Raw genomic sequence first — 22,717 nt, 5'->3', positions numbered from 1 at the left:
TGAAAAATAACTAACATAGAGATTTACAGCAATCCAAAACACACAGCAGGAGAAATATTATTACTAATTAATTCACTGTTAATATGTGAATATTTGTGCCATATGTGATAATAAAGGAACATACAGTATAACATTATAAAATACCAATTCACACCAAATGGATTGTTGGTACGATCATTTTAACATCAGGGTGTGCAAACTTTTGCACTCAACCATGTGTTCATATGTGTCGTATTTTATTGTCAGGTTTAAAATAAATAATTATTCTTGGTCTAAAAAATGTGCTAGAATATATATAAAGTTGCAGAAAGACTTAATTAGGTTTATCTGTCTCTGTATCCGGCAGCTGTTGCGTCCCCTGCGATCCGCAGCAAGAAAGCGAAAGTGTTTGTGACAGAGGGCACTGATGTCGCTCTGACCGGTGTGTGTGTTTTCTTCACCCGGGCGAGTACCTCCAAGGCCATCACTGCCGAGAACATCCATAGGGTACGTCTGAACAATCTAACAATATTATTCATTTGCTTAACCTTTCAGAAGTCTAAATTGACAGTATATTTGTATTTATTACTAAGTAGTTTCCCGGCTTGCCTTGTCTGCCATGTCTGATTTGAGTTGCACTGATTTCTTACAGAGCTATGTTAATAAATGAAAACTAATCAAAAGATCAAATGAAATTAAATTCACAAGATTTGATTTCATTTGATCCTTTGATAAGTTTTCTTTTACTAAGATAATTCTGTAAGAATTCAGTGCAACTCAAATCAGACATGGCAACTCAAATCAGTGTTTCACATACCATCTGAGTTAACATTATTTGAGCAAACAGTCTTTTAGTATATATTCTAGACTCCATGCTAGTCATTTACTTTTATTTGTGATGCTTTGTTTTTTTTTTGTACAATCCAAAGTAAAATGTTTTAATAAATACAAATTAACGAGTTCATGCAACTCAAAAAAGGAAAGGACAGTAATTTTCCATTGCCTTTTGAGTACAAATAGACCCCTTTGATTTTTATTTAAAGATTCAGAAGTATAAAAGTCATATACATCACCACCTTTATTCTTCTTACTTTTTTTCTATTAATTTTTTTTAATAATTCCAGCACATTACCAAAACATTAACCAAGGCAACTCAAATGGGAAAGCAACATAATTTTCTCATTTTCTATTTGAGTAAACTGGACAAATTACTTTTCAGAATATATTTTTATAGTTATATACATAATCCTTTTAATTTTCCTTTATTTTTTATATTTCATGATTTAATTTCAAACTTTGTGTCTAAAGTGCCAGTTAACAAACAAAGGCAACTCCAATGGGAAAGCAGCATAACTGGCCAATTTTCTATTTGCGTAAACTTAGCAAATTGATTTTCAGACTATATTTTTGGATGTATATAGATATTTTTAGTCATTTGCTTTTATTTTAGAAATTTTATTATTTATTTTCATTTAAAACTTTGTTACATAAGTGCCATTTAACAAAATAAGGCAACTTAAATAGGAAAGGGACATTATTATGCGTTTTCTATTCAATTTTCTAAACAATAATCATTTTTAGACTATATTTTTTATATGTAATCTTTGTCATTTTCTTTTATTTTGTAAATTTGTGACATTTTATTTTAAAACTGTGTAATTAACAAACAAAAATTAACTAATTACAGAAAAGTGATTTGATTTTTCATTCAGTATTTGAGTAAATTGGACAATTTGTATATTAGACTATAGTTTTAGAAGCACATCAATCTTAAAGGTAATTTTCTTTTCTTTTAACCTTTCGAAACTTTGCAATAAAAGTACCAGAAAATGAAACAAGGCAGCTCAAATGAGATACATTATTATTATTATTATTATTATTATTATTATTATTATTATTTTACTAAACTCTGCAGACTGCCCTTTTAAATTTGCACAATGCTCTTGGTTAGGATGTGAACTTCAACATGTTGGACACAACTGGAGTGGGTTTGCTGAAGAGTGTGGAGCAGCTGCTGTCCGAGATCTTCATCCCCACACTGAGGAAGATGAACCATGGCTGGGGCGAGCTGTCCAGCCCTCAGGCTCATTCGGTTAAACAGGATTTTATCAGCTCTCTAGAGAGCTTCGTCTCTGTGCTCGCTGGGGCACAGGAGAGCCTGGAGGAGAAGGTGACGCATTCACACACACGCGCCCATTATGCTGATATCGATCCACTTTCTTCTGTGGAAAGAATTTGAAATGTGAAAGACTGGAATCTATCTATGAGATCGTTTTTCATGTGGCTTTCAGCCCCATTTATTTCTGTACTGTAAAATATTGATAATGCTGGTAGCCCGGGGCGCGCACACACACACACAAACACACACATACAGATTAAATCTGCCATCAAGCAGAGCCATATAGACAGCTTTAGAAGAAAAATGCTCATGGGACTGACCCTATCACTCCAATTCAATAATTCACCGTGGACATGAACAGTGGGAATGTTAAAAAGGCCCTTGGTAAAAGTCACATTTGCAGTAAAATGTCTTTTTTTCTGATCTCCCAGGTGAACCTCAAAGAGTGTGACACCTTTGATCTGAAAATCCTTAAAGGCCCCTCAGACTACATAGCAGTGGCCAACAGCACTGAAGCTATGGAGAAGATTGAAGCCTGTATGAAGGTCTGGATCAAGCAGATCGAGCAGGTAAAAGAAATGAGGGAATTAATGTGAGCAGTGCATTGACTGATCAGAGATGTTCTAATTCATCACAACATTCTTGTCCTTGTTCATAAGGTTCTAGCAGAAAGTGACCAGCTAAGGAAGGAGGCTGATGACCTGGGTCCTCGAGCCGAGCTGGACCACTGGAAGAAGCGCATGTCTCGCTTTAACTACCTTCTGGACCAGCTTAAGAGCCCCAGTGTCAAAGCTGTGCTGGGCGTCCTCATGATGGCCAAGTCCAAACTCATCAAGGTGGTAATTCTCCAAAACTCAGCTATAAAAGTTGTCCATTCCTGGTGGATAATTAAGGGGCCCACTCACTGGCTGCCTTTATTGGTTTGTTCTCCCAGGGTTGGAGGGAACTGGACATCAGGATCACAGATTCAGCAAACGAGGCCAAGGACAATGTGAAGTATCTCTACACCCTCGAGAGGTTCTGTGACCCCCTCTATAACAGTGACCCTGTAAGACAAACAATAATGTTAAACAACCATTTATCTAGCCAACAGGCTTTCTTCTTCAAGGCCTGGCGCTTTCTTGTACATACTATAATCTCTTATACTGGTAATAATTAGATTTGCATTAAACCCTGATACTTCATATATATATATATATATATATATATATATATATATATATATATATATATATATATATATATATATATATTTGTTTCTTAACACAGGTGTCAATGGTGGAGGCCATTCCTGGGCTCATAAATGCCATACGGATGATTCACAGCATCTCCCGTTATTACAACACCTCAGAGAAGATCACATCCCTGTTTGTTAAAGTAAGAGATGGACAATTCGTTTTGAAACATTTTGTATTAATTTTTAGATCCATCAGGCATTCAAAATATACCATCCGGGACACTGTACAAAATCACTGATTTAAAAATTAGATTACATGGAATAATGATGTTTATATTATGGCCATATGCCTTATTTTTTAGCTCCAGTCCTGTCCCTGCCCCTGTCCTATCAGTTGTTTGTTTCCCTAATGTGTGCACCTGTTCTGTGTTAATTATTTATTTAACCCTGTTGTTTCCATTCCTCTTTGCGAAGTCTTGCCAATCATATTGTTCATTTCTGAGTGCTGTTTCTTGTCTATTGTTTTCTGACTAATGCCTGTGTTACCATGTTTTTAGTATGGATTATCCTTTTTAATGATGTCTGTCTGTGTTTTAACCCACGCTATGAAATGATTTGGGGATTACCCATAGATTACCCATAATAAAGTAAACATTGAGTATGCGCACTTACATTCTGTCTCTAAGCACGTTGTACAAATCTATCTCACACAAAAGCTGTGTAAATGGGGATTTTTGGGCTGTACCAATGTTAGCTTCATAGCTGATCATCTACATTTGGGGTACGAAAACATTGTGTAAAATGTATTTTTTGCTGGACCATTCTTTACTGAACTGATTTTGTTTTTAATATTTGAGCCACAAAACACTCTGGTCTAGCCAAATGATCTGGATAAACTGTTTTTTTTTTTTTGTAAGTGATACTGATACTTAGACTAATTCTAACTTGTTATATTCAGGTCACAAATCAGATGATAACAGCCTGCAAGGCCTACATCACTAACAATGGTTCAGCCACAATATGGGACCAGCCTCAGGATGTGGTAGCAGAGAAGCTCCGAGCTGCCATTCGTCTAAACCAGGTAACAGAATTTTACATGGTAGATTTACTTATTGTGATGAATGTCATTTAGTTCTTTAACCAGCACATTTTTACTTGTAAAAACATGCATTCATTTATCAGGAATACCAGAAATATTTCCACAAGACCAAGCAGAAGCTGGAGCAGAGCACAACAGAGCGACAGTTTGACTTCAGCGAGATGTACATATTTGGCAAGTTTGACACTTTCCAGAGGCGCCTGAACAAAATACTCACCATGTTCAGCACCATCAATACCTACTCAGCCCTGCAGGACTCCAAGATCGAGGGTCTGGAAACAATGGCGACCAGATTTCAGGTTTGTCCTTTGAAGATAATTGCAATATTTGATTGGGATTAAATGCTTTCTTTTAGCAGTCTGAATGAAAATGTGTATAAGAATAAAATTTAACGCATTTTAAAATACTTAATTATTTCTGGGTTCAAACACCCACCACAGCATTACCCACAACTGCATGAGATGTTTTTTTAGAGCATTTAAATGTGGTGGCTAACCTTAATATTTGTTTCTTTACTGCCCCTAATGGACAGACTGCAGAAATGCAAGGAAAATGGGAGGTAACCTGAGGAAAAAGAGTACTTTCTGTTGGCCGTTAGATGTAGTGCATGTCTCATGCTGTTTCTAATGCATGTCCCTGCATGGTGTCTGAACTCACTACTGTGCTCTTTCTATAACATATATATTTATTTATTTATACATAATTCATTTCCCAGATCCACATAAAAGGGTAGTTTCCATGGAGAGCTAGTTACAGTATCTTGTTATATCACCTTCAGGCCATTAACATTCATGTCATCTTCCCATCATAATGCAGAGTTGATTCACCTTTTCATTTTTAGAAAGATGTTGTGGAGGTGTCTTGAAAGGCAGTGGACAGTGTGCCTGGTGAATAATTGAACAAATGCTGATAAAGACCTAATGCGATCTTCTGTCCTTTGTAAAAGATGAAAGTCTGTAACAGACTATGAATATTTTATAGTGAGTTGCTGTCCAGGGCTAGATAAACTAGTATACAGTTTACCTTTGTTAGAATCATTACCCTAATTTACCCAGACCATGAGCTAATGTTAGACTACATGCACTAACATGCTAATAAATAATGAAACATACGCAATTGCTTTAAAAGCCTAAAGTAATGGTATGGGAGGAAATGAAACTTTCCTCTTGCCTCAAATATCATATATTAGTCAAGATGTGTTTGGTGTCTACATTTCAATTCTTTTCTCTTTGCACTAAAACTAAAAGGTTAATATGGCTAATAAAAACTTGTGACCACATTTAGCATTTTGCAAACTAATCTGTGGTAAATAAACCTTTCATTTGTTCTCCAAAGGTAGAACTGTTCATAAACCAGGGGTTCCAATACTTTTTGGGCAAATGACCCCAAATGGACATCATGAATTTTCTGTGACCCCAAGCCTTGACCACTTTACATTTTTTTTTTAATTCCAGATTTATAATATAGAAGTAGTGCAACATTTGACCATTTTATTATGTCAGAAACAAAAATATGTATAACATAAGTGACCAAAAACCAAAGTAATCTACCTTGCAGTGAACTACCAGTCTAGTGGGAAGTGTTATGGTGTCATAGGAAAATCCATGCGAGGTTTCTTAAGTATTCCGAAAATGTTAAAACTGACATTCACTGAATGGCACATCAGAGCCAAAACACCCCTCTCCATCAGCTTTTTAATTTGAACTGTGAAATGTTTAGCAATTTCTAAGCACAGCGACATTAAACACACTGGCGAGCCTCATCTTTCATACAACGTTCTGCTGTCATCATGACTGTTGTCATGGGCTGCATCTCAAATCAAAAACTCTGACCTTACTCTCAAAAGAATTTTCTAATCTAGAAAATCCAGAAGTCTGGTATGCAAAACAGACATTTCAGCAGGTTTAAAGGCAACATGTGAGGTTTTTAAAATTCAAACACTGTAATTCAAAGTTCAAAGTATAACAGGAACCCCGGTTAGTGTTAGTACTCAACAACGGTCTAGAATAGTACATAAGTATGTGATTTGAGACACAACCCTAGTTTGTTTAGTGGAGGTAGATTTTGCTGAACTACACCAGAATGTCATATAGAGAAAAGGGCTACAATAGCACATATTAATTAAAATGTGGCTTGTTTATATGTGATTCCCAGTAACATTTCAACATATTAGCACACCAAATCCGTCTTTAATATTTCTAATATTAATTTGTAAAAATAAATAATTGAAACAAAAGAGGAGATTGTGAGTTTCTCTCGTGACCCCATTTGTAAATCGGTTGCGACCACTAGTTTGGGAATTTCTCCCATAAACTCTATGCAAAGTTTGGGTAAAGTTCAGGAATAGAAATAAAAATGAAAGGACATTTTATTCCAGTGTTTTAGTGTTCAAAATGGCTGCTGCTACAGCTATGAACATATATGCGATGTACTTATGTTTATTTTTATAGGTCTGTAACCTGTTGTAGTCAGAGTCAGCGATTTAAGTTCAAAAGTTGCATCAATATTTATGCTGGGAAAGTTACGTGTATTCAGAGTTGGATTATGCAGCTGATTTTCTCGATGTCTTGTTCGGATTATTATTAAAATTACCTTTGTGTAGATGTGTCTAAGATGTGGATTTTTCCATAGTGTCTATACCACTGCCTTATATACAACCGTTTGACTTTAAGCCCAAAACAGTTGGGCTTTAATGTCAAGCATTCAAATAAATTTCTTGTAGGAGTCTAATTTGTACTATATTTGTAATTATCACATTAATTGACTGCAAAAATTTGTTTATTTATTATAGCTTCTGCCTCCATTATTTAGCAGGTTATAAAATAGTGCTTGATCCAGCACATGCTATTATTATTGGATATAGGATATAACAGTTTACTTTTTTTTAAATTTCAGATATATAATCTAGAAGTAGTGCAACATTTGACCATTTTATTATGTCAGTAACATACATATGTGTAACATAAGTGACCAAAAACCAGAGGAATCGACCTTGCAGTGAACTACCAACTGAGCTACCAGTCTAGTGGGAAGTGTTATGGTGTCATAGGAAAATCCATGCGAGGTTTCTTAAGTACATTCTGAAAATTTTAAAACTGAAATTCACTGAATGGCACATCAGAGCCAAAACACCCCTCTCCATCAGCTTTTTAATTTGAACTGTGAAATTTTTAGCAATTTAATGTCAAGCATTCAAGTAAAATTCTAATAGGAGTCTAATTTGTACTATATTTGTAATTATCACATTAATATATGTGATATATTTGTAATTATCACATAAAAAATAGCACTTGATCCAGCACATGCTATTATTATAGGATATAGGATATAACAGTTAATTCTGTGCACAACGTAATGTAGCCATTAGATACTAAATAGAGGACATGAAATCATAGTATGTGTGCGGTATAGGATATTTTATCATGCATTTATCTTGCTATTTGGAATTGTTGAATTAATAAAAAAAGTGTGTTATGATTTCAGCATCTAGCTACTTGTTGGTCATAAATTTATGTTACTTTAGTCTTTTATATCTAGTGCAGAACGATGAAAGCAGAATTTTGACCCCAAACATGTCTTGGCTGTTCAGAAAATGCATGTCATGGTTGTTCAGAAAATGTGTGTATATATAATTTTCTTGCATTCATTCCTTGTTGCTATTTATGCCAATGGCAGTTGAAAGAAACCAGATTTATTTACTGCCTGAGTCAAATATCTGTGGCCTTTATCCAGAATATCGTGCTTGCGATGAAAAATAAGCAGTACAATTTCCTGGACCAGAGGAGGACTGATTTTGATCAGGACTATGAGGAGTTCTGTAGACAGACCACTGAGCTGCATGTAAGTAGATCATTAAGGAATACTTTCAGAGAACCTTTTACCACAGCAGTTTGTGAAGGAAACATTTAAATTGAAGCCATTTGGTTTCAGAATCAACTCAAGATGTTCATGGACAACACATTTGACAAAATTCAAAGTACTGAGAGAGCCTTGAATGTTCTGAAGAAATTTGAAAGGTGAGTTATCATCATTGTGCACCGTGTTAAAATATTCACTATTATTTACCAGGATATCCGCAGTTTTATTCTGGTGCCTTATGGTATCTATGGGCATCAAACTCTAAACCATGATACAAAACCATCAAATTTTCTTTTAGTAGTAGTAAACTGTAGTAGTAGAAGTAAAACTAAAAACTAAAGGTATAACCTTTGCACCTTTACTTTAGCCAGTTTAGTAAGACACCAAACTGAAATCATATTGTTCTTCTCAACCAATAATAACCCCATCCAGCTTGGTTAACTTTCTGATTTTGTTGCCCAGACTGGGCATCCCAGACCTTGGCATCAGTGAAAAGTACCAGAGGGTCCTGCAGAACTATGGCCGTGACATTGAGATGGTGTCACGCATCTACAGCAAGCAGAAGATGGAGCCTCCCATCGCTCGAGGCCTCCCTCCCATCGCAGGGAAGATCCTTTGGGCTCGGCAGCTGTACCGGAGAATCCAGGAACCCATGGAGCTCTTCCAGCAGCACACAGGCGTCCTTGCTACAGCCGAGGCCAAACGCATCATACGCAACTACAACCGCGTGGCCAAAGTGCTGCTGGAGTTTGAGGTGCTTTACCACCGGGGCTGGATGGCGCAGGTTAGATTTACCGTTATGACAGCAGTCCAGATACTGAATGAAATGCTGTAGTGTTGGTGTTAGGTTCAGCATCATGTCTTTTGCTGTCAGTTTTTTTAGTTTCATTTTCAAACACAAAGCATGCATTGCTTGTTTGCTTCACTACTCTTACATGTATTCAAAGCACATGACTGTTGTTTTCTAGATCGAGGTGGCTAAAGCGGGCCTGCAGGCCTCTCTGCTGGTCAAGTGTGCAGAAAGCCGGGAGTTGTATGTGAACTTTGACCCCCAGATTTTGACCCAGATCCGCGAGACAGACTGCATGAGCCGGATGGGGCTGGAGATCCCACCATTCGCCACCGTCTTACAGCAGCGACAGGATGTCCTGAAACAGAACTACAACAAACTCCAGGTGGGTGCGGGGTTATAGTTCGTGTGATGCTGTGAGGGCTGGGTGTGGTTAAGTGGTGTTGGACATCTGCCGGCATTAATGCATTCTGTGTAGAAACTCATTTTAACATCGGAGTATGCTGAAGAGAAGCGCAGTTTTCTTTTTCCTTCCAACATAAACAGCAGATGAGCCAATCGACGTATGAATCAAGAATGATTGACAGTTGTGCAGGTGTTTTGAACTCTCTGATTTTAACTGATGACCTGGAAACCCCGCCCCCTTCCTGCCATTTCACTTTAGTAATCACTTGTCTTCTCTCCTCCTTGCTTTCTGTCAAGGTAAATGGAGAATGGTTTGGGTTCATTCATGTAACATAAAATCTATCAGTGTATGTTTGAATCGGCTAAATTCAGACAAGTATATAATTAACATCATTTAGTCAAAAAAGTTAAAAACTCTCAAGAGATTTTGACTATTTTGAGATTTTTTTTTTTGTTGGCATCCTTAAAAACCATTTAACTGATGTTAACTCTATGCTGTACTCTATGCTGTCTAATAAAAAAAACAGCGCAATCAAGCCTATTGAGGTAGAAACTGGAGTGTGTGTATGTACAGGGTTTTACAGTAACCACCATGTAAACAGCAGCTCACCAAATCAGAGAATTTTTCTTCCATGTTTATACATCCAGCAGAGAACAATACAAGTGTACCATACAAGATTTTTAATTGAATGCTAGAGGAGCAAAGGCACAGAGTAGAGGTGTAAGAGCAGGTGTGAGTGCAGATTTTGTTTTTTGTTTTTTTTGGGGGGGGTGGGGACAAGTTAGGGGTTAGCTAGTTGTTCACAGAAGATGTGGGTCTTTAGACATTTTTTTTGAAGGTAGTGACAGATTCTGCTGTCTGGATTGAGGTTGGAAGTTTATTCCACCACTAAGGGACAGTCAGTTTGAAGGTTCTGGAAAGGGACCTCATGCCTTGCTGAGTGGGCACTACCAGGCGTCGGACGTTAACTGATCGCATGTTGCAGGAGGGAACATAAACCTCAAGAAGGGTGATGAGTTAAGGGGGTGCTGTTCGAGACAAGGTCTTGTACGTCAGCTTTAAGGCCTTGAATTTGATGCGGGCGACTACAGGAAGCCAGTGGAGGGAGATGAGGAGGGGTGTGGCGTGGGTCCTTTTGGGCTGGTTGAAAGCAAGGTGCGCTGCGGTATTCTGATTCATCTGAACGGGTTTGATGGAGCTGGCTGGGAGGCCTGGGAGTAGTGCGTTGCAGTAGTCCTGTTTTGAGGTAACAAGAGCCTGGACTAGTAGCTGTGTGGCATGATCAGTGAGATAGGGTCTGATTGTCTTGATGTTATACAGAATGAACCTACAGGACCGTGCAGTTGTTGAAATGTGGTGAAAGTTCAAGTGGTCATCAAAAGTCACTCCAAGGTTTCTGGCTGTCCTGGTTGGCTTCAGTGGGGTTGAACCTAGCTGTACAATGGGGTTGGGGTTGATAGAGGGGCAGGCAGGGATACCGAGAAGCTCCGTTTTTGCCAAGTTGAGCTTAAGGTGGCGTTCCTTCATTCAGTCCGAGATGTCAGACAGGCAGGCAGAGATACGTGCTGAGATCGATGGATCTTCAGGCTGGAAGGACAAATAGAGCTGAGGGTCATCAGCATAGCAGTGATATGAGAAGCCATGATACTCAATCACAGGATCCAGAGATATAGTATAAATAGAAAAGAGCAGTGAACCCAGAACTGACCCCTGGGGTACCCCTCCCCTTCATGATACCTTGAAGGATCTGCCTGAGAGATAGGATTCCACCCAGTGCAGAGCCGTTTCGGTGATTCCTAGACCTGAGAGATTATGTAGTTTTTTTTAATGTAATTTTTATTTTTATGTATGTTTATGTTTATGTAGTAACAGGCCAGGATGACTTTTATCTAGCTAACTGGTGTGTCTTTTTGCACTCTTAGATGGTACTATCTGAGAACTCCAGAGTGAGGGCGAAGATCCAGCCTGCTTTTGAGCAGCTGCTCACTCTGCATGTGGCCAAAGTGGACGAAGCCATCCAGCCAGGCCTGACCTCACTCAACTGGGCGTCGCTAAACATCGACAAATACCTTGACCGCATCACCATTGCCCTCGGTAATAAAGAACAATAATAATCATCAATAAATGTGGGTTGAATGCTGTGAGACATGCTAAACCTCAGTGATTCATACTGCTGTGGTGTGGTAGATGTGTTCAGACATTGTTTTGGTTAACATATCACCTACACGTCCAAAATATATTTCTTCCACATGTTTTACGGATGTGGTCAAATTTTTTGGTACCCTTCCACGAAAAAAGAAGAACCCACAATTTTCTCTGAAATAACTTGAAACTGACAAAAGTAATTGACATCCATCATTGTTTATTCCGTATTTAATAAAGATCAGACTTTGCTTTTGATTTTTGATTCAACAGAATATTTTAAATAATAAAACAAATGAAAATTCCATGGGACAAAAATGATTGGACCCTTAACCTAATATTTTGTTGCACAACGTTTAGAGTATCTGTAGCTCTCAATGAGACTTCTGCACCTGTCCACAGGTAGTTTGTCCCACTCTTGCTGAGCAAACTGCTCCAGCTGTCTCAGGGTTGAAGTGTGCCTTCTCCAGACTGCATGTTTCAGCTCTTTCCATAGATGTTCGATAGGATTCAGATCAGGGCTTACAGAAGGCCACTTTGGAATAGTCCATTGTTTTGTTCTTAGCCATTCTTGGATGCTTTTTGGGTCTTTATCATGTTGGAGGACTCATGACCTGAGACTGAGACAGCTTTCTGACACTGGGCAGTACATTTTGCTCCAGAATGCCTTGATCGTCTTGAGATTTCTGCACAGATTCAAGGCACCCCGTGCCAGATGCAGCAAAGTAGACGCAAAACATAACCGAGCCTCCTCCATGTTTCATAGTAGGTATGGTGTTCTTTGTTTTAAAAGCTTCATTTTTTTGTCTGTGAACATAGAGCTGTTGTGACTTGCCAAAACGCTCCAGTTTTGTCTTATCTAAACAAAGGACATTCTCCCAGAAGCATTGTGGCTTGTCAAAATAAAATTCTCCTCCTGGGTCTTCTTCTATTGAGTCCACTGTCGCTCAAAAAGTGACGGTGTGATCAGACACTGATGTACCTTGACCTTGGAGTTCATCTTGTATCTCTTTGGAAGTTTTTCTTGGCTCTTTGTCTACCTTTTACACTATCCTTCTGTTCAATCTGGGGATGATTTTCCTCCTGGTGACCACATCCAGGGAGGTTGGCTACAGTCCCATGGACCTTAAACTTCTTGATAATATTTGTAACTCTAGTCACAGGAACATCAAGCTGCTTGGAGAAGGTCTTATACCCTATGCCTTTAACATGCTTGTCTATAATTTTCTTTCTGGTCTCCTCAGACAACAGTCTCCTTTGCTTTCTCTGGTCTATGTTCAATGTGCTATACATGATGATACCATACAGCAAAGTGACTACTTTTCTCCATTTAAATAGGCTGAATGACTGATTACAAGATTGAAGGCATGTGTGATACTAATTAAAGAAAACAGTTAGCTTGAAATATGGCTATAATCTGAATATTTATCATCTTTTCTGGTGGTACCAGCAAATCTGTCCAGGCCATTTTAGAATATCTTTGTAGAATAAGCAATAGTTTATCTCTTTTCACACTTTCTTTGCTTTACTCTATGACATACCAAAGGCATGCAGGTATACATGAGATAATTGCTTTTAATTTCATCACTTTTCAGGAGGAATGAAGCATTGTTTCAATGCACTGTAAGGGTACCAACAATTTTGTCCACATCTGTACATGTCCCATATATTTCTTAAACATATTCCCTACATGTCTGATATATATCTCAATACGTGCAGTATCTTCTATATGTTCCATATACATTATGTCCCCTCAATATGTTCTATATGTTCTCAACATATTCTCTACATAGGAAATGAAAGCTGAAATTCTGATCTATCATCTCATATTCATCTTTTGAACTCAAACACAAATGTCTTCAGTGTATAGCGCAAACAAAAGAATCGGCCTTGCCGTTCCAATACTTTCGGAGGGGACTGTATGTACCCTACATTATATGCTTTACATCTCCTACAGAGATATAATATATAACATACATGTTTTATATAAGTCTTAAATATGTCTCTTACATATATCCCCTACATATTGCCTACAAGTCTAATGCATATCTATGCACTAAAGGACATTTCATTGTGTACATGTACCCACTGTTTACCATGTACATCTGCTGTGTGCCTTGTACATGCCGTATAGATATTGTTCAGAAATTTGTTAAAAACAGGCTCCCATATGGGTCTGATACAATTCCATCTGATCAATTTCCCCTACATATTTGATACATGTCTCCTCTGACTGTGTCCAGAGGACTTGGAGCTGCTCCTGGATCGGGTGAATGATCTGGTGCAGTTCAGGATTGACGCTGTGCTGCAGGAGATGAGCGGAGCCACACTGTGTGCACTGCCTGAGGATGAGCCTGTCACAAGTGAGGAATTTGTACAAACCACCAAGGTGCGTCTATGACATTTACATATGCCTTACATCCTAGATATTTCCAAATTAATGAAACGCTCATTCCGTTCTTTGCCAATTTGTATTTCTCAACCACCATCACTTTCAGTTCCTTTCACTGATACTTTTGAATGTTGCATGCTGAATATATATATACATATATATATATATATATATATATATATATATATTTTTATCAAATAATACCATAAATATCAGAATTATGATTCAGCATGTTCTGCATATTTTGTTAGTAGTGGGTTTTAACTGATGAGGTGGGTATGGGGTTGTGTTTTTGTACTGGCACAGGAGCTTTGCATTAAAGGAGCCCAGCTGCTACACACAAAGAGTTCTCTGGTAGAGGAGGCAGCCAATGAGCTGATAAACATGCTGCTGGAAATCGAGCAGAAAGATGAAGAGGATGAGAAGAAGGGCGCAGACGAGAACCGAGCTGAGAGCAAAGAGGGACCCGCAGACAGCGATGGTGAGAGAGTGGTTCACTGAGCTTCAGGGAAGTGAACAGTAAACTTTTGTAAGATGTGAAAAACATGAAGAAATGAATATGAGAAAAGTTACTACTGCATTCAGACAAAAAGTCAAAATGCAGTGAGAGAAGTTTTAAATCCAAAAGTTATATCAGTGTTACAAGGAAAGTTCCTTGTATTCAGAGTCGTGTCACACACAAAATGGGAAAGATGATGTACAGAGTACATGAGGCACAGGTGGTGTACATTACGTTGTACATAAAAGGTTGTTCCAAACAACAGATTGCGTACACATTATGATGGACAAAACTGGACAGACACCTTACAGAATATGATGGAGAATAAAGAAAGATTCAGAAGATTCCAGTGTTTTATTAGTGGATGGTGTACAGAATATGACGGACAAAGCCGAACAGATGGTGTACACATTATGTGGACAAAATGGGAGAGACAGTGTATGGTGGACAAAATGGAATACATGGCGTACAGAGTATGGTGGACAGAGTGTGATGGACGAAGCCGAATATGTGGTGTACAGAGTATGGTAGACATAATGATACAGATGGTGTACAGTGTCTGTGCATAAAATGGAGCCGATGGTGTTCAAAATATGTTGGACAAAATGGGACAGACAGTGAATAGAGTATGGTGGACAAAATGGGACAGACAGTGTACAGAGTATGGTGGACAAAATGGGACAGACAGTGAACAGAGTATGGTGGACAAAATGGGACAGACAGTGTACAGAGTATGGTGGACAGAGTGTGGTAGACCAAACGGAACAGACGGTGTACAAAGTATGGTGGACAGAATGGGACAGACACTGTACAGAGTATGGTGGACAGAATGGGACAGACAGTGAACAGAGTATGGTGGACAGAATGGGACAGACAGTGTACAGAGTCTGGTGTGCAGAGTATGGTGGACAAAACCGGACAGATGGTGTACAGAGTATAGTGGACAAAATGGGAAAGGCAGTGCACTGAATATAATGGACAAATAAAGGGACAGATGGAGTAGAGAGTGTGGTGGAAAATGGAATAGATGGTGTATAAAGTATGGTGGACAAAATGGGACAGAATATGATGGGGAATAAAGGGACAGGCCGCATAAGCTGACTGCATTAAGCTGAATATAGTGAGAGAATAAAAACAGTTCTCAGGAGCGGACTCAGAGTTTTGGACTCTGACATCCTAAATTGTGCATAAACTCCTTTTACGTCTTTCAGGGAAATGTTTATTTTGATTTGAACTCTTGTATTCACTTTCTCCCCAGCAGAAGAGGAGAGTAAATCTGACACGCACGCGTGTTCCCGTAACACAGCCACCCTTAGCGCAGGACCTTCCTCGCCTTTGGTGAGGAAGAAGAGGAAGAAACACATGATGGAGGTCATGGAGGAAGAGGCTCAGGAGCTTCTGTCGCACTTCAGCCACCGGAACTTGGATGCGCTGCTCCGACTGACGCGCAACACACTGGAGGCACTGCGCAAACGCATCCACGCTTCCTCACTCATGCACTTTCTGGGTCAGCAATGTCACTTCCTGTCCAGATCTGTCCATTGTGCTTAACATAGGAAAACTGTAATTGGAAAACTAATATTAGTCAAAATGACATTGATGGAATCTTGTTTGACAAATCTAATTGGATAAAAAGTTGAATTTGTTGTTAAGGTGTTTGAGTTGTGATAAGATTTAAGCTGGAGTTACCTTAAGTTCAACAGAGCATCATTTAATGATCGAGTATAATGATCGAGTGGTCCTGTGCTAAAGACAGAAAGCTCAGTGCTTCTCAAACATCAGTAAATTCTGGGTGAATATCAGCCTATTAATCTTTCATAACATATAAAATAAACAATTCATGCTCAGATATTTGACAGTCCACAGAAAACTAGCTTCACAGACATCAATTTAAATTCGATTAAAATAATCAATTTGGTTTTTTTTTTTATTTGGCCTGCTTTTTGGTGCATTCCACTGGTGGCTGACTGGAAGCATAAAACAGTGCCACATTCATTTTAACATCACGTCTGAGAAACAAACACAAAAAAAAAGAATACCGCAGGTTCAGTTTTCCACTTTCATAAAGTTTGCTGTACAGTTGCCAAGTGTTTAAATTATGTAACTGTTACGCAGGTTGTGTCACTTCTGTCTATTCCAGAACCTCAGTGGAAATGTACCTCATTACTCCCACACTGCTGACCACCATTCCTCAATTCCCTTTGCAGCAGAGCCTGATTCTACTAGCAGACAGAAGAGCGGCGGGCAGCAGCCCATCTTCCGAGCGGGAGTGTGTCTCTCCATCCCCAACATTGTCATGATGCCGGCTTTGGAAGAGATCCAGCAGGCGTTAAATAAAGCCGTAGAGTGTGTAGTCAGTGTCAGCAAGGGTGTCGGCCAATGGAGCAAGGAGAGAATATCCAAGGTAGTATTGTTTCTTTGGCCAATTTAAAAAGAAACCCTAAACTTCCTTTTCTAAAAGAACTGAAAGAATAGATATTACATTAGTAAGACTGTCTATTAAGCTGGGCTATAAATGGCACTTTGGTCAAAGTTATTAGCAAAGACTCAGTTATACAGCATCATTTATACAATATACTGACATATTTAACATGCACAATAGAAGAAGCAGCAGCAGCCTTTATTTGTCACATCCTGTCATTAGAGTCACTGACACCACTACCGTCAATAGCATCCCTACCTTCTATAGAGTCACTACAATCAACAGCATCCCTATTGACGATCGTGTCACTATCACCACTAGCATCAATAGCGTCACTACTGTCACAACTGTAAATAGTGTCACTGTCATCACTACCATCAGTAGCGTCATTACTGTAACAACTGTAAATAATGTCACTGTCATCACTACCATCAATAACATCTCTACTGTCAGTAACATCACTCCTGTCAGTAGTGTCACTGCCATCACTAGCATCAATAGTGTCATTACTGTCACAACTGTAAATAGTCACTGTCATCACTACCATCAATAACATCACTATTGTCAATAACATCTCTACTGTCAGTAGCATCACTCCTGTCAGTATATAGTGTAACTGTAATAGTACTAGTGTCACTACTGTTACTACTATTCATAGCACCACTACCATCACTACTGTCAATAGTGTCCAGCGTCACTACCATCATTCAGGGAAAAGCCAGCAACCATTTCACTTTCTTGATTTTTCTAAGTGTGTGTAATTATGCTGAAGAAAATATTAAAAACAGTGGGTCAAGAGTCATTTCTATGTTTTCCGCTGTCTGAAAACTACCATCGCTACTGTCACAATAACAAACTGAAGAGCGATTTAGGCTTCTAAAATGTTTTTTTTTCCAAGAAGGTATGATGATGCTGAAGGAAATCCTGAAAACAGGATCCAGAGGGTCCTTAGAATAAAATACAATTTAAAAATACGTGTGGAAGCAGATTTTTCTAAGTAAATAAAAATTCCGAGCCACAGTGAGTTGTAATATGACGTGGCATGCTTATGCTATTGCCATATTTACATGGCTGGTTTGATTGGATTAATAATTAAAAGAGTTTATAAAACATTTAAAACTCCGTGTTTGGTCTTACAGAAGAAGATGAGTGAAAGGCGTATGGCAGCTCTGCGGCAGGACAGCAGAGAAAGCGACTCTGAGGACGGAGAGACAGCGCACCACAGCTTAGCCGGTCAGCCGTCACTCTACCTGATATCAGAGTGTTAGTGATCTAAACAGTTCTTTACACCTTGTTGTTTCCTTGTTTGTTTCCAGACGGCAGTGCTTCAGATGTCTCGGCTTGCAATAACCAGGCTGTTCCTGTCCAAACGAAAAACTACTACAAGAGCGTCTCTGAAAACAAGGAGATCATCAAGCTGGTGACTGTCCTCAGCACGTCCATCAACTCCAGCAAGAAGGTAACAATGACACAACGACAGTATTAAGAGCTAATAGCTAATTAACGTACATTTAAGTGCAAAAATGTGCGTAGGAAAAGAAAATAAGGAAGACAAGTAAGGAATAAAACGCTGTTGGGGTGTGAGGTTACAGGAAAATAATCAGCAATGGGGCGGTGTGAGATTTTCCCGTTACTTATGTTACTATTTCCACCTCAACTGTAAATAGTAGATCCAACATAAATCAACACACACTTTTCGTTTAATCAGATAAGATCATGCTTTTTTTAGCCATTTACAGTATAGTGAATGTCCGAGAAACAAGTTTAAGGACCAGTGATGCTTTTCCTCTGATACAGGACGTGATGAATGCCTTCGAGCGCTTCGGCCGATATCATCACATCTGGAGGAAGGACAGAGAGAGCACCATCCAGATGTTTGTGCAGGGAAACCCTCTGCTGGCCGAATTTGAGTCTCAGATCCTCTACTACCGAGACCTGGAGCTGCAAATTAACGCCGTACCCGAGTTTATCACTGTGGGGGCGCTGGCTTTATACACAGGTGAGCTGATCCTGATCGCTTTACTGCTCTTAAAGCCTGGCCATTATAAATACACACGCCAAATACACTAACTCTCCTGCCCTGTTCATTTATTTAAAATGACCCAACAGATTTTATCTTTATTTTATCTAATAGGACTATAAACGTCATTTATTGACCATCATCTTCACATGCTTCTGATGGCGAGCGAAATCTAATAATCTATTATCATCACTTTTTTATGTTCAGTGGATATAAGAAGTCAGACGCACGCTGTATTTACAAAGAGTCAGTTTTTAACCCTCTTTATTTCACCTTGTTGCTCTCAAGCTCAAAATGACCGGAATGTCATACATTATATACATATGCATCAGTTTTTTTTTTTTTCCTGGAATATGTGAAGGTAAAAATTTAAATTGAAAAAAAATAAAACAACAACATTTATATTGTTGCCCCAGGTTAAAAAAATAAATAAATTCTTTCTTTCTTTCTTTTGTATTTATGTATTACTCTCTTGGTCATTTTCTATATTTACTTGCTTATTTATTTATTAATTTTTAAAGTTATTCTTGATACAATACTGTGCAAAAGTCTTAGGCACCCTATTTTTTAGTACAAACTTTGTTGCAGATTTTTATTTTCTGACTTCTACATTATTGATTCAGTACAAAAACATTTTAGATTCCAAACATTACTTTTCCAGCACAAAATTAAATGTTACAGAAAAATGTTTGTATGTCAGGAAAGAAAGCAGCATATTACATAAGAGACACTTTTCAGACAAAAAAACATAATGAAGGCTGCTGGGTTTTACTGCAAAAAGTGAAGGATCGTCACACCAAATATTGACTTTGTTTCATTTATTACTATTTACTGCTCTTTATAGTATTTTTTTATAGCATTTCTTTGCATGTGCCTAAGACTTTTGCAGTACTGTATGTTTCTGTGTTTCATATATATATTTGACTTTAGAACACATTCTAAATTATAGCCTTGGATTTTGAAATAATGATTGTGTTTCATAAATCTAAGTACAATATACTCGTGGGTAACAATTTAAAGAAATTAAAGTTCATATGATCAGATCGATAATTTTGGAGTGTAAAAGTTTATGGATGGTGAAATTTTGAATTGTGAAATCTTATTTTCTGAGAGAAATGCAAGGTTTAAGGCTGAAGCAATGATTCGGTCATAAATTTAAAGCTTCATGTCACTTTTTAAAAAATAAATAAGTAACATTATTGAGTCAACACAAGTAATATGTTCAGACATACTAAAATATGAATTAAAACTATGTAATATCAGATTCAGGGCAATATGAGTTTTTCAGACTTGATTTTTTTTTTTTTTTTGGACTGGCCATTTGCATCTGCATCTTAACTGGCTTTGAAAAAAAATGTTACCAGAGAGTTACAAAAAATCCCAGAAAAAATACTTTATTTATTTAAAGTGCTTTTTTTTTAGAATAATTTAAATTAAGGAACTAAATCACTCAGAGGTGAGCCTGCACTTACAAACTTATTATTATTATTATTATTATTATTATTATTATTATTATTATTATTATTGTTATTTTCAGTTTTTACATCTTAGAATTTTTTTGATTTCTGTAAAAGAAATGCAGGCAGCCAGAAATTTTAGGAAGTATAAATGGGTTTTCCTGAAGCTTCATGCATACAGATGTGATCCTTTCAGGATGTCATTCTTTCTTTCTTTCTCTCTCTCCCTCTCTCTCTCTCTCTCTCTCTCACATACACACACACACACACTTTCTCATGCCTGGGTGCACAAATTCACGGAATAAAAAAAAAAAATTAAAAACATAGAATATTGTACAATCCTTATGCCTTTCATTCAAAACTTAGCTTATTGAGAACAGGAAGTAATACTCGTTGAGATTTATGATTCACATTCTGCTAATCGATGTTGGTTTCTTCCGCTGGCAGCTGATCTAAAGTTAGCCCTCACGGCCGAGACCAAGTGCTGGATCGTGGACTTTGGCCGCCACTGCAACAGGAAACACCGCAGTGAGATGGAGCAGATCCTGGCGTTCGTAGACGAGGCCGGCAAAAAGCTGCACCGGCAAATCAAAGACCTGGATGACATCCGCATCGCCATGGCAGCGCTCAAGGAAATCAGAGAGCATCAGATCTCCATCGACTTCCAAGTTAGCCCCATTGAGGTAAACACCAAAACACCAAAACAGGACATTTTTAATTCATATCATTCTCCACTGGCCTGCTCGTGTCTCCTCAGGAGTCCTACGCCATGCTGAATAAGTACGAGCTCTCGGTGGCGAAGGAGGAGACGGAGAAGGTGGACACGCTGCGGTACGCCTGGGAGAAGCTGCTGACCCGGAGTGCTGAAGTACAGAACGAGCTCGTTTCTTTGCAGCCCAAATTCCGGGAGGAGCTCGTCAGCAACGTGCGGACGTTTGTAGACGACTGTCAACACTTCTATGGTGACTACGATAAGGTCAGTTGAAGGAGATGATGCGGATGTCTACTGTAGCATCAAAGTTAAGCATAGATAGATAGATAGATAGGTAGATCGATAGATAGGTAGATAGATAGATAGGTATCATCTACCAGCATCTACCAGAAGTGCAAATAGTAGCATTGTGCAAATTAACAAAGTGCAGGTTGAATATGTATCATATATACATACAATATGTATGTAATATATATATATATATATATATATATATATATATATATATATATATATATAGTAAATAAATAACAAGGCTCTGGGCATTAATATATGCAGTAGCTACAGAATGGATAACAATATGAATGGTAATTACACCATGTTATGATAGAAAACTCTAACAGGTATAAAAAAATATAATATATGCAAGTATTAGTCATAAATATACAGTACATAAGCGATACAGCAGGATCCAGATTATCCACTGATAATATACAATGTGTATACAGATAATATACAGATATATAAAGATAATCTAGGATATATACTATGAATCTACAATTACATGGAGATAATACAGAATATTCAGTGTAGAATAGAGCTGCAGGATGATTGCAGGCAGTAAAACCATCAGTGGAGTGTAGAGTTGAGCAGCAGGGTAATGGCTGCTTGGAAGAAGTTGGCTCTGAGCCTGCGGGTTCTGGGGCCCGTTCTTTGTACGTCGCTAACTCATTTAGCTGGATTTGATTGTTGACGATATGGCGTGATCTTGGATTATTTGGTTCTTCAACGCTCATCCTGAAGTTGTTGTCATAGCAACGGGTCGGTAAGCTTAAACCTGCTCGGGAGCAGGCTTATTTCATGTAAACAGGATTTTATAAGCGGAGGTGATACGGTAAGTCTGTTGCAGCCGTGTCTTGCCCGTTTTTACGAGAGCAACCTGTTGTGGAAGGTACGAGGATAATTCACAGAGCTTTTAGAATTAATCGCGTTTTGCGAGACAGACAAGATCCATTAGCACAGCGCGATAGTGCACTTTTTGAAAGATATGGTTTTTCACGTGAGGGTGTCATTTACATCATTAATTTGTTGGAACCTCATATTAAAAGTTTGACTCGTCAGAGTAGGGATTTAACAACAGCACAAACTGTGTGCATCGCATTGAGATTCTCTGCGAGTGGCACTTTCCTTTACACTATTGGAGATGCGGAGAACTTGTATATGTCTACAACACTACACATACAGTACATGAACAGTACATGTAGTTAATATTACCATTTTGCAGACTATTCTTGTATTTCACCTTTACTTCTTCCCAAGTTCTAGTGGGTCCCGTGGTGGCTCTAATATAAAAGATTAAAGTAATTATGAAAAAAAAAAAGAAAAGTACATAATATATAATGTAATAAGTGATAAAAACATCTAA

General features: G+C 38.2%; 1 protein-coding gene across 3 annotated transcripts in view; it reads left to right on the top strand.

The window, feature by feature from the left end:
- Window positions 1–22,717, top strand: part of dnah5 (dynein, axonemal, heavy chain 5) — a 112,156-nt gene that overhangs the window by 17,744 nt on the left and 71,695 nt on the right. For 2 of the 3 annotated variants that reach the window (XM_053237103.1, XM_053237095.1), the window contains exons 4-26: window positions 347–486; window positions 1,931–2,149; window positions 2,530–2,667; window positions 2,758–2,934; window positions 3,033–3,146; window positions 3,368–3,475; window positions 4,234–4,356; window positions 4,458–4,673; window positions 4,907–4,933; window positions 8,107–8,214; window positions 8,305–8,390; window positions 8,695–9,016; window positions 9,201–9,407; window positions 11,351–11,522; window positions 13,814–13,959; window positions 14,269–14,443; window positions 15,723–15,968; window positions 16,669–16,865; window positions 18,023–18,116; window positions 18,200–18,342; window positions 18,681–18,882; window positions 20,808–21,043; window positions 21,118–21,336. In XM_053237103.1, the coding sequence (XP_053093078.1) occupies window positions 347–486; window positions 1,931–2,149; window positions 2,530–2,667; window positions 2,758–2,934; window positions 3,033–3,146; window positions 3,368–3,475; window positions 4,234–4,356; window positions 4,458–4,673; window positions 4,907–4,933; window positions 8,107–8,214; window positions 8,305–8,390; window positions 8,695–9,016; window positions 9,201–9,407; window positions 11,351–11,522; window positions 13,814–13,959; window positions 14,269–14,443; window positions 15,723–15,968; window positions 16,669–16,865; window positions 18,023–18,116; window positions 18,200–18,342; window positions 18,681–18,882; window positions 20,808–21,043; window positions 21,118–21,336 (3,815 nt within the window). The remainder of the gene's footprint in view (window positions 1–346; window positions 487–1,930; window positions 2,150–2,529; window positions 2,668–2,757; window positions 2,935–3,032; window positions 3,147–3,367; window positions 3,476–4,233; window positions 4,357–4,457; window positions 4,674–4,906; window positions 4,934–8,106; window positions 8,215–8,304; window positions 8,391–8,694; window positions 9,017–9,200; window positions 9,408–11,350; window positions 11,523–13,813; window positions 13,960–14,268; window positions 14,444–15,722; window positions 15,969–16,668; window positions 16,866–18,022; window positions 18,117–18,199; window positions 18,343–18,680; window positions 18,883–20,807; window positions 21,044–21,117; window positions 21,337–22,717) is intronic. The other variant, XM_053237099.1, reaches the window with a different exon arrangement.

Source organism: Pangasianodon hypophthalmus, chromosome 1, assembly GCF_027358585.1.
Source record: "Pangasianodon hypophthalmus isolate fPanHyp1 chromosome 1, fPanHyp1.pri, whole genome shotgun sequence".
Lineage (NCBI taxonomy): Eukaryota > Metazoa > Chordata > Actinopteri > Siluriformes > Pangasiidae > Pangasianodon > Pangasianodon hypophthalmus.
The sequence above is the reverse complement of the archived record's forward strand: the minus strand, read 5'-3'. Positions and strand labels throughout refer to the sequence as shown.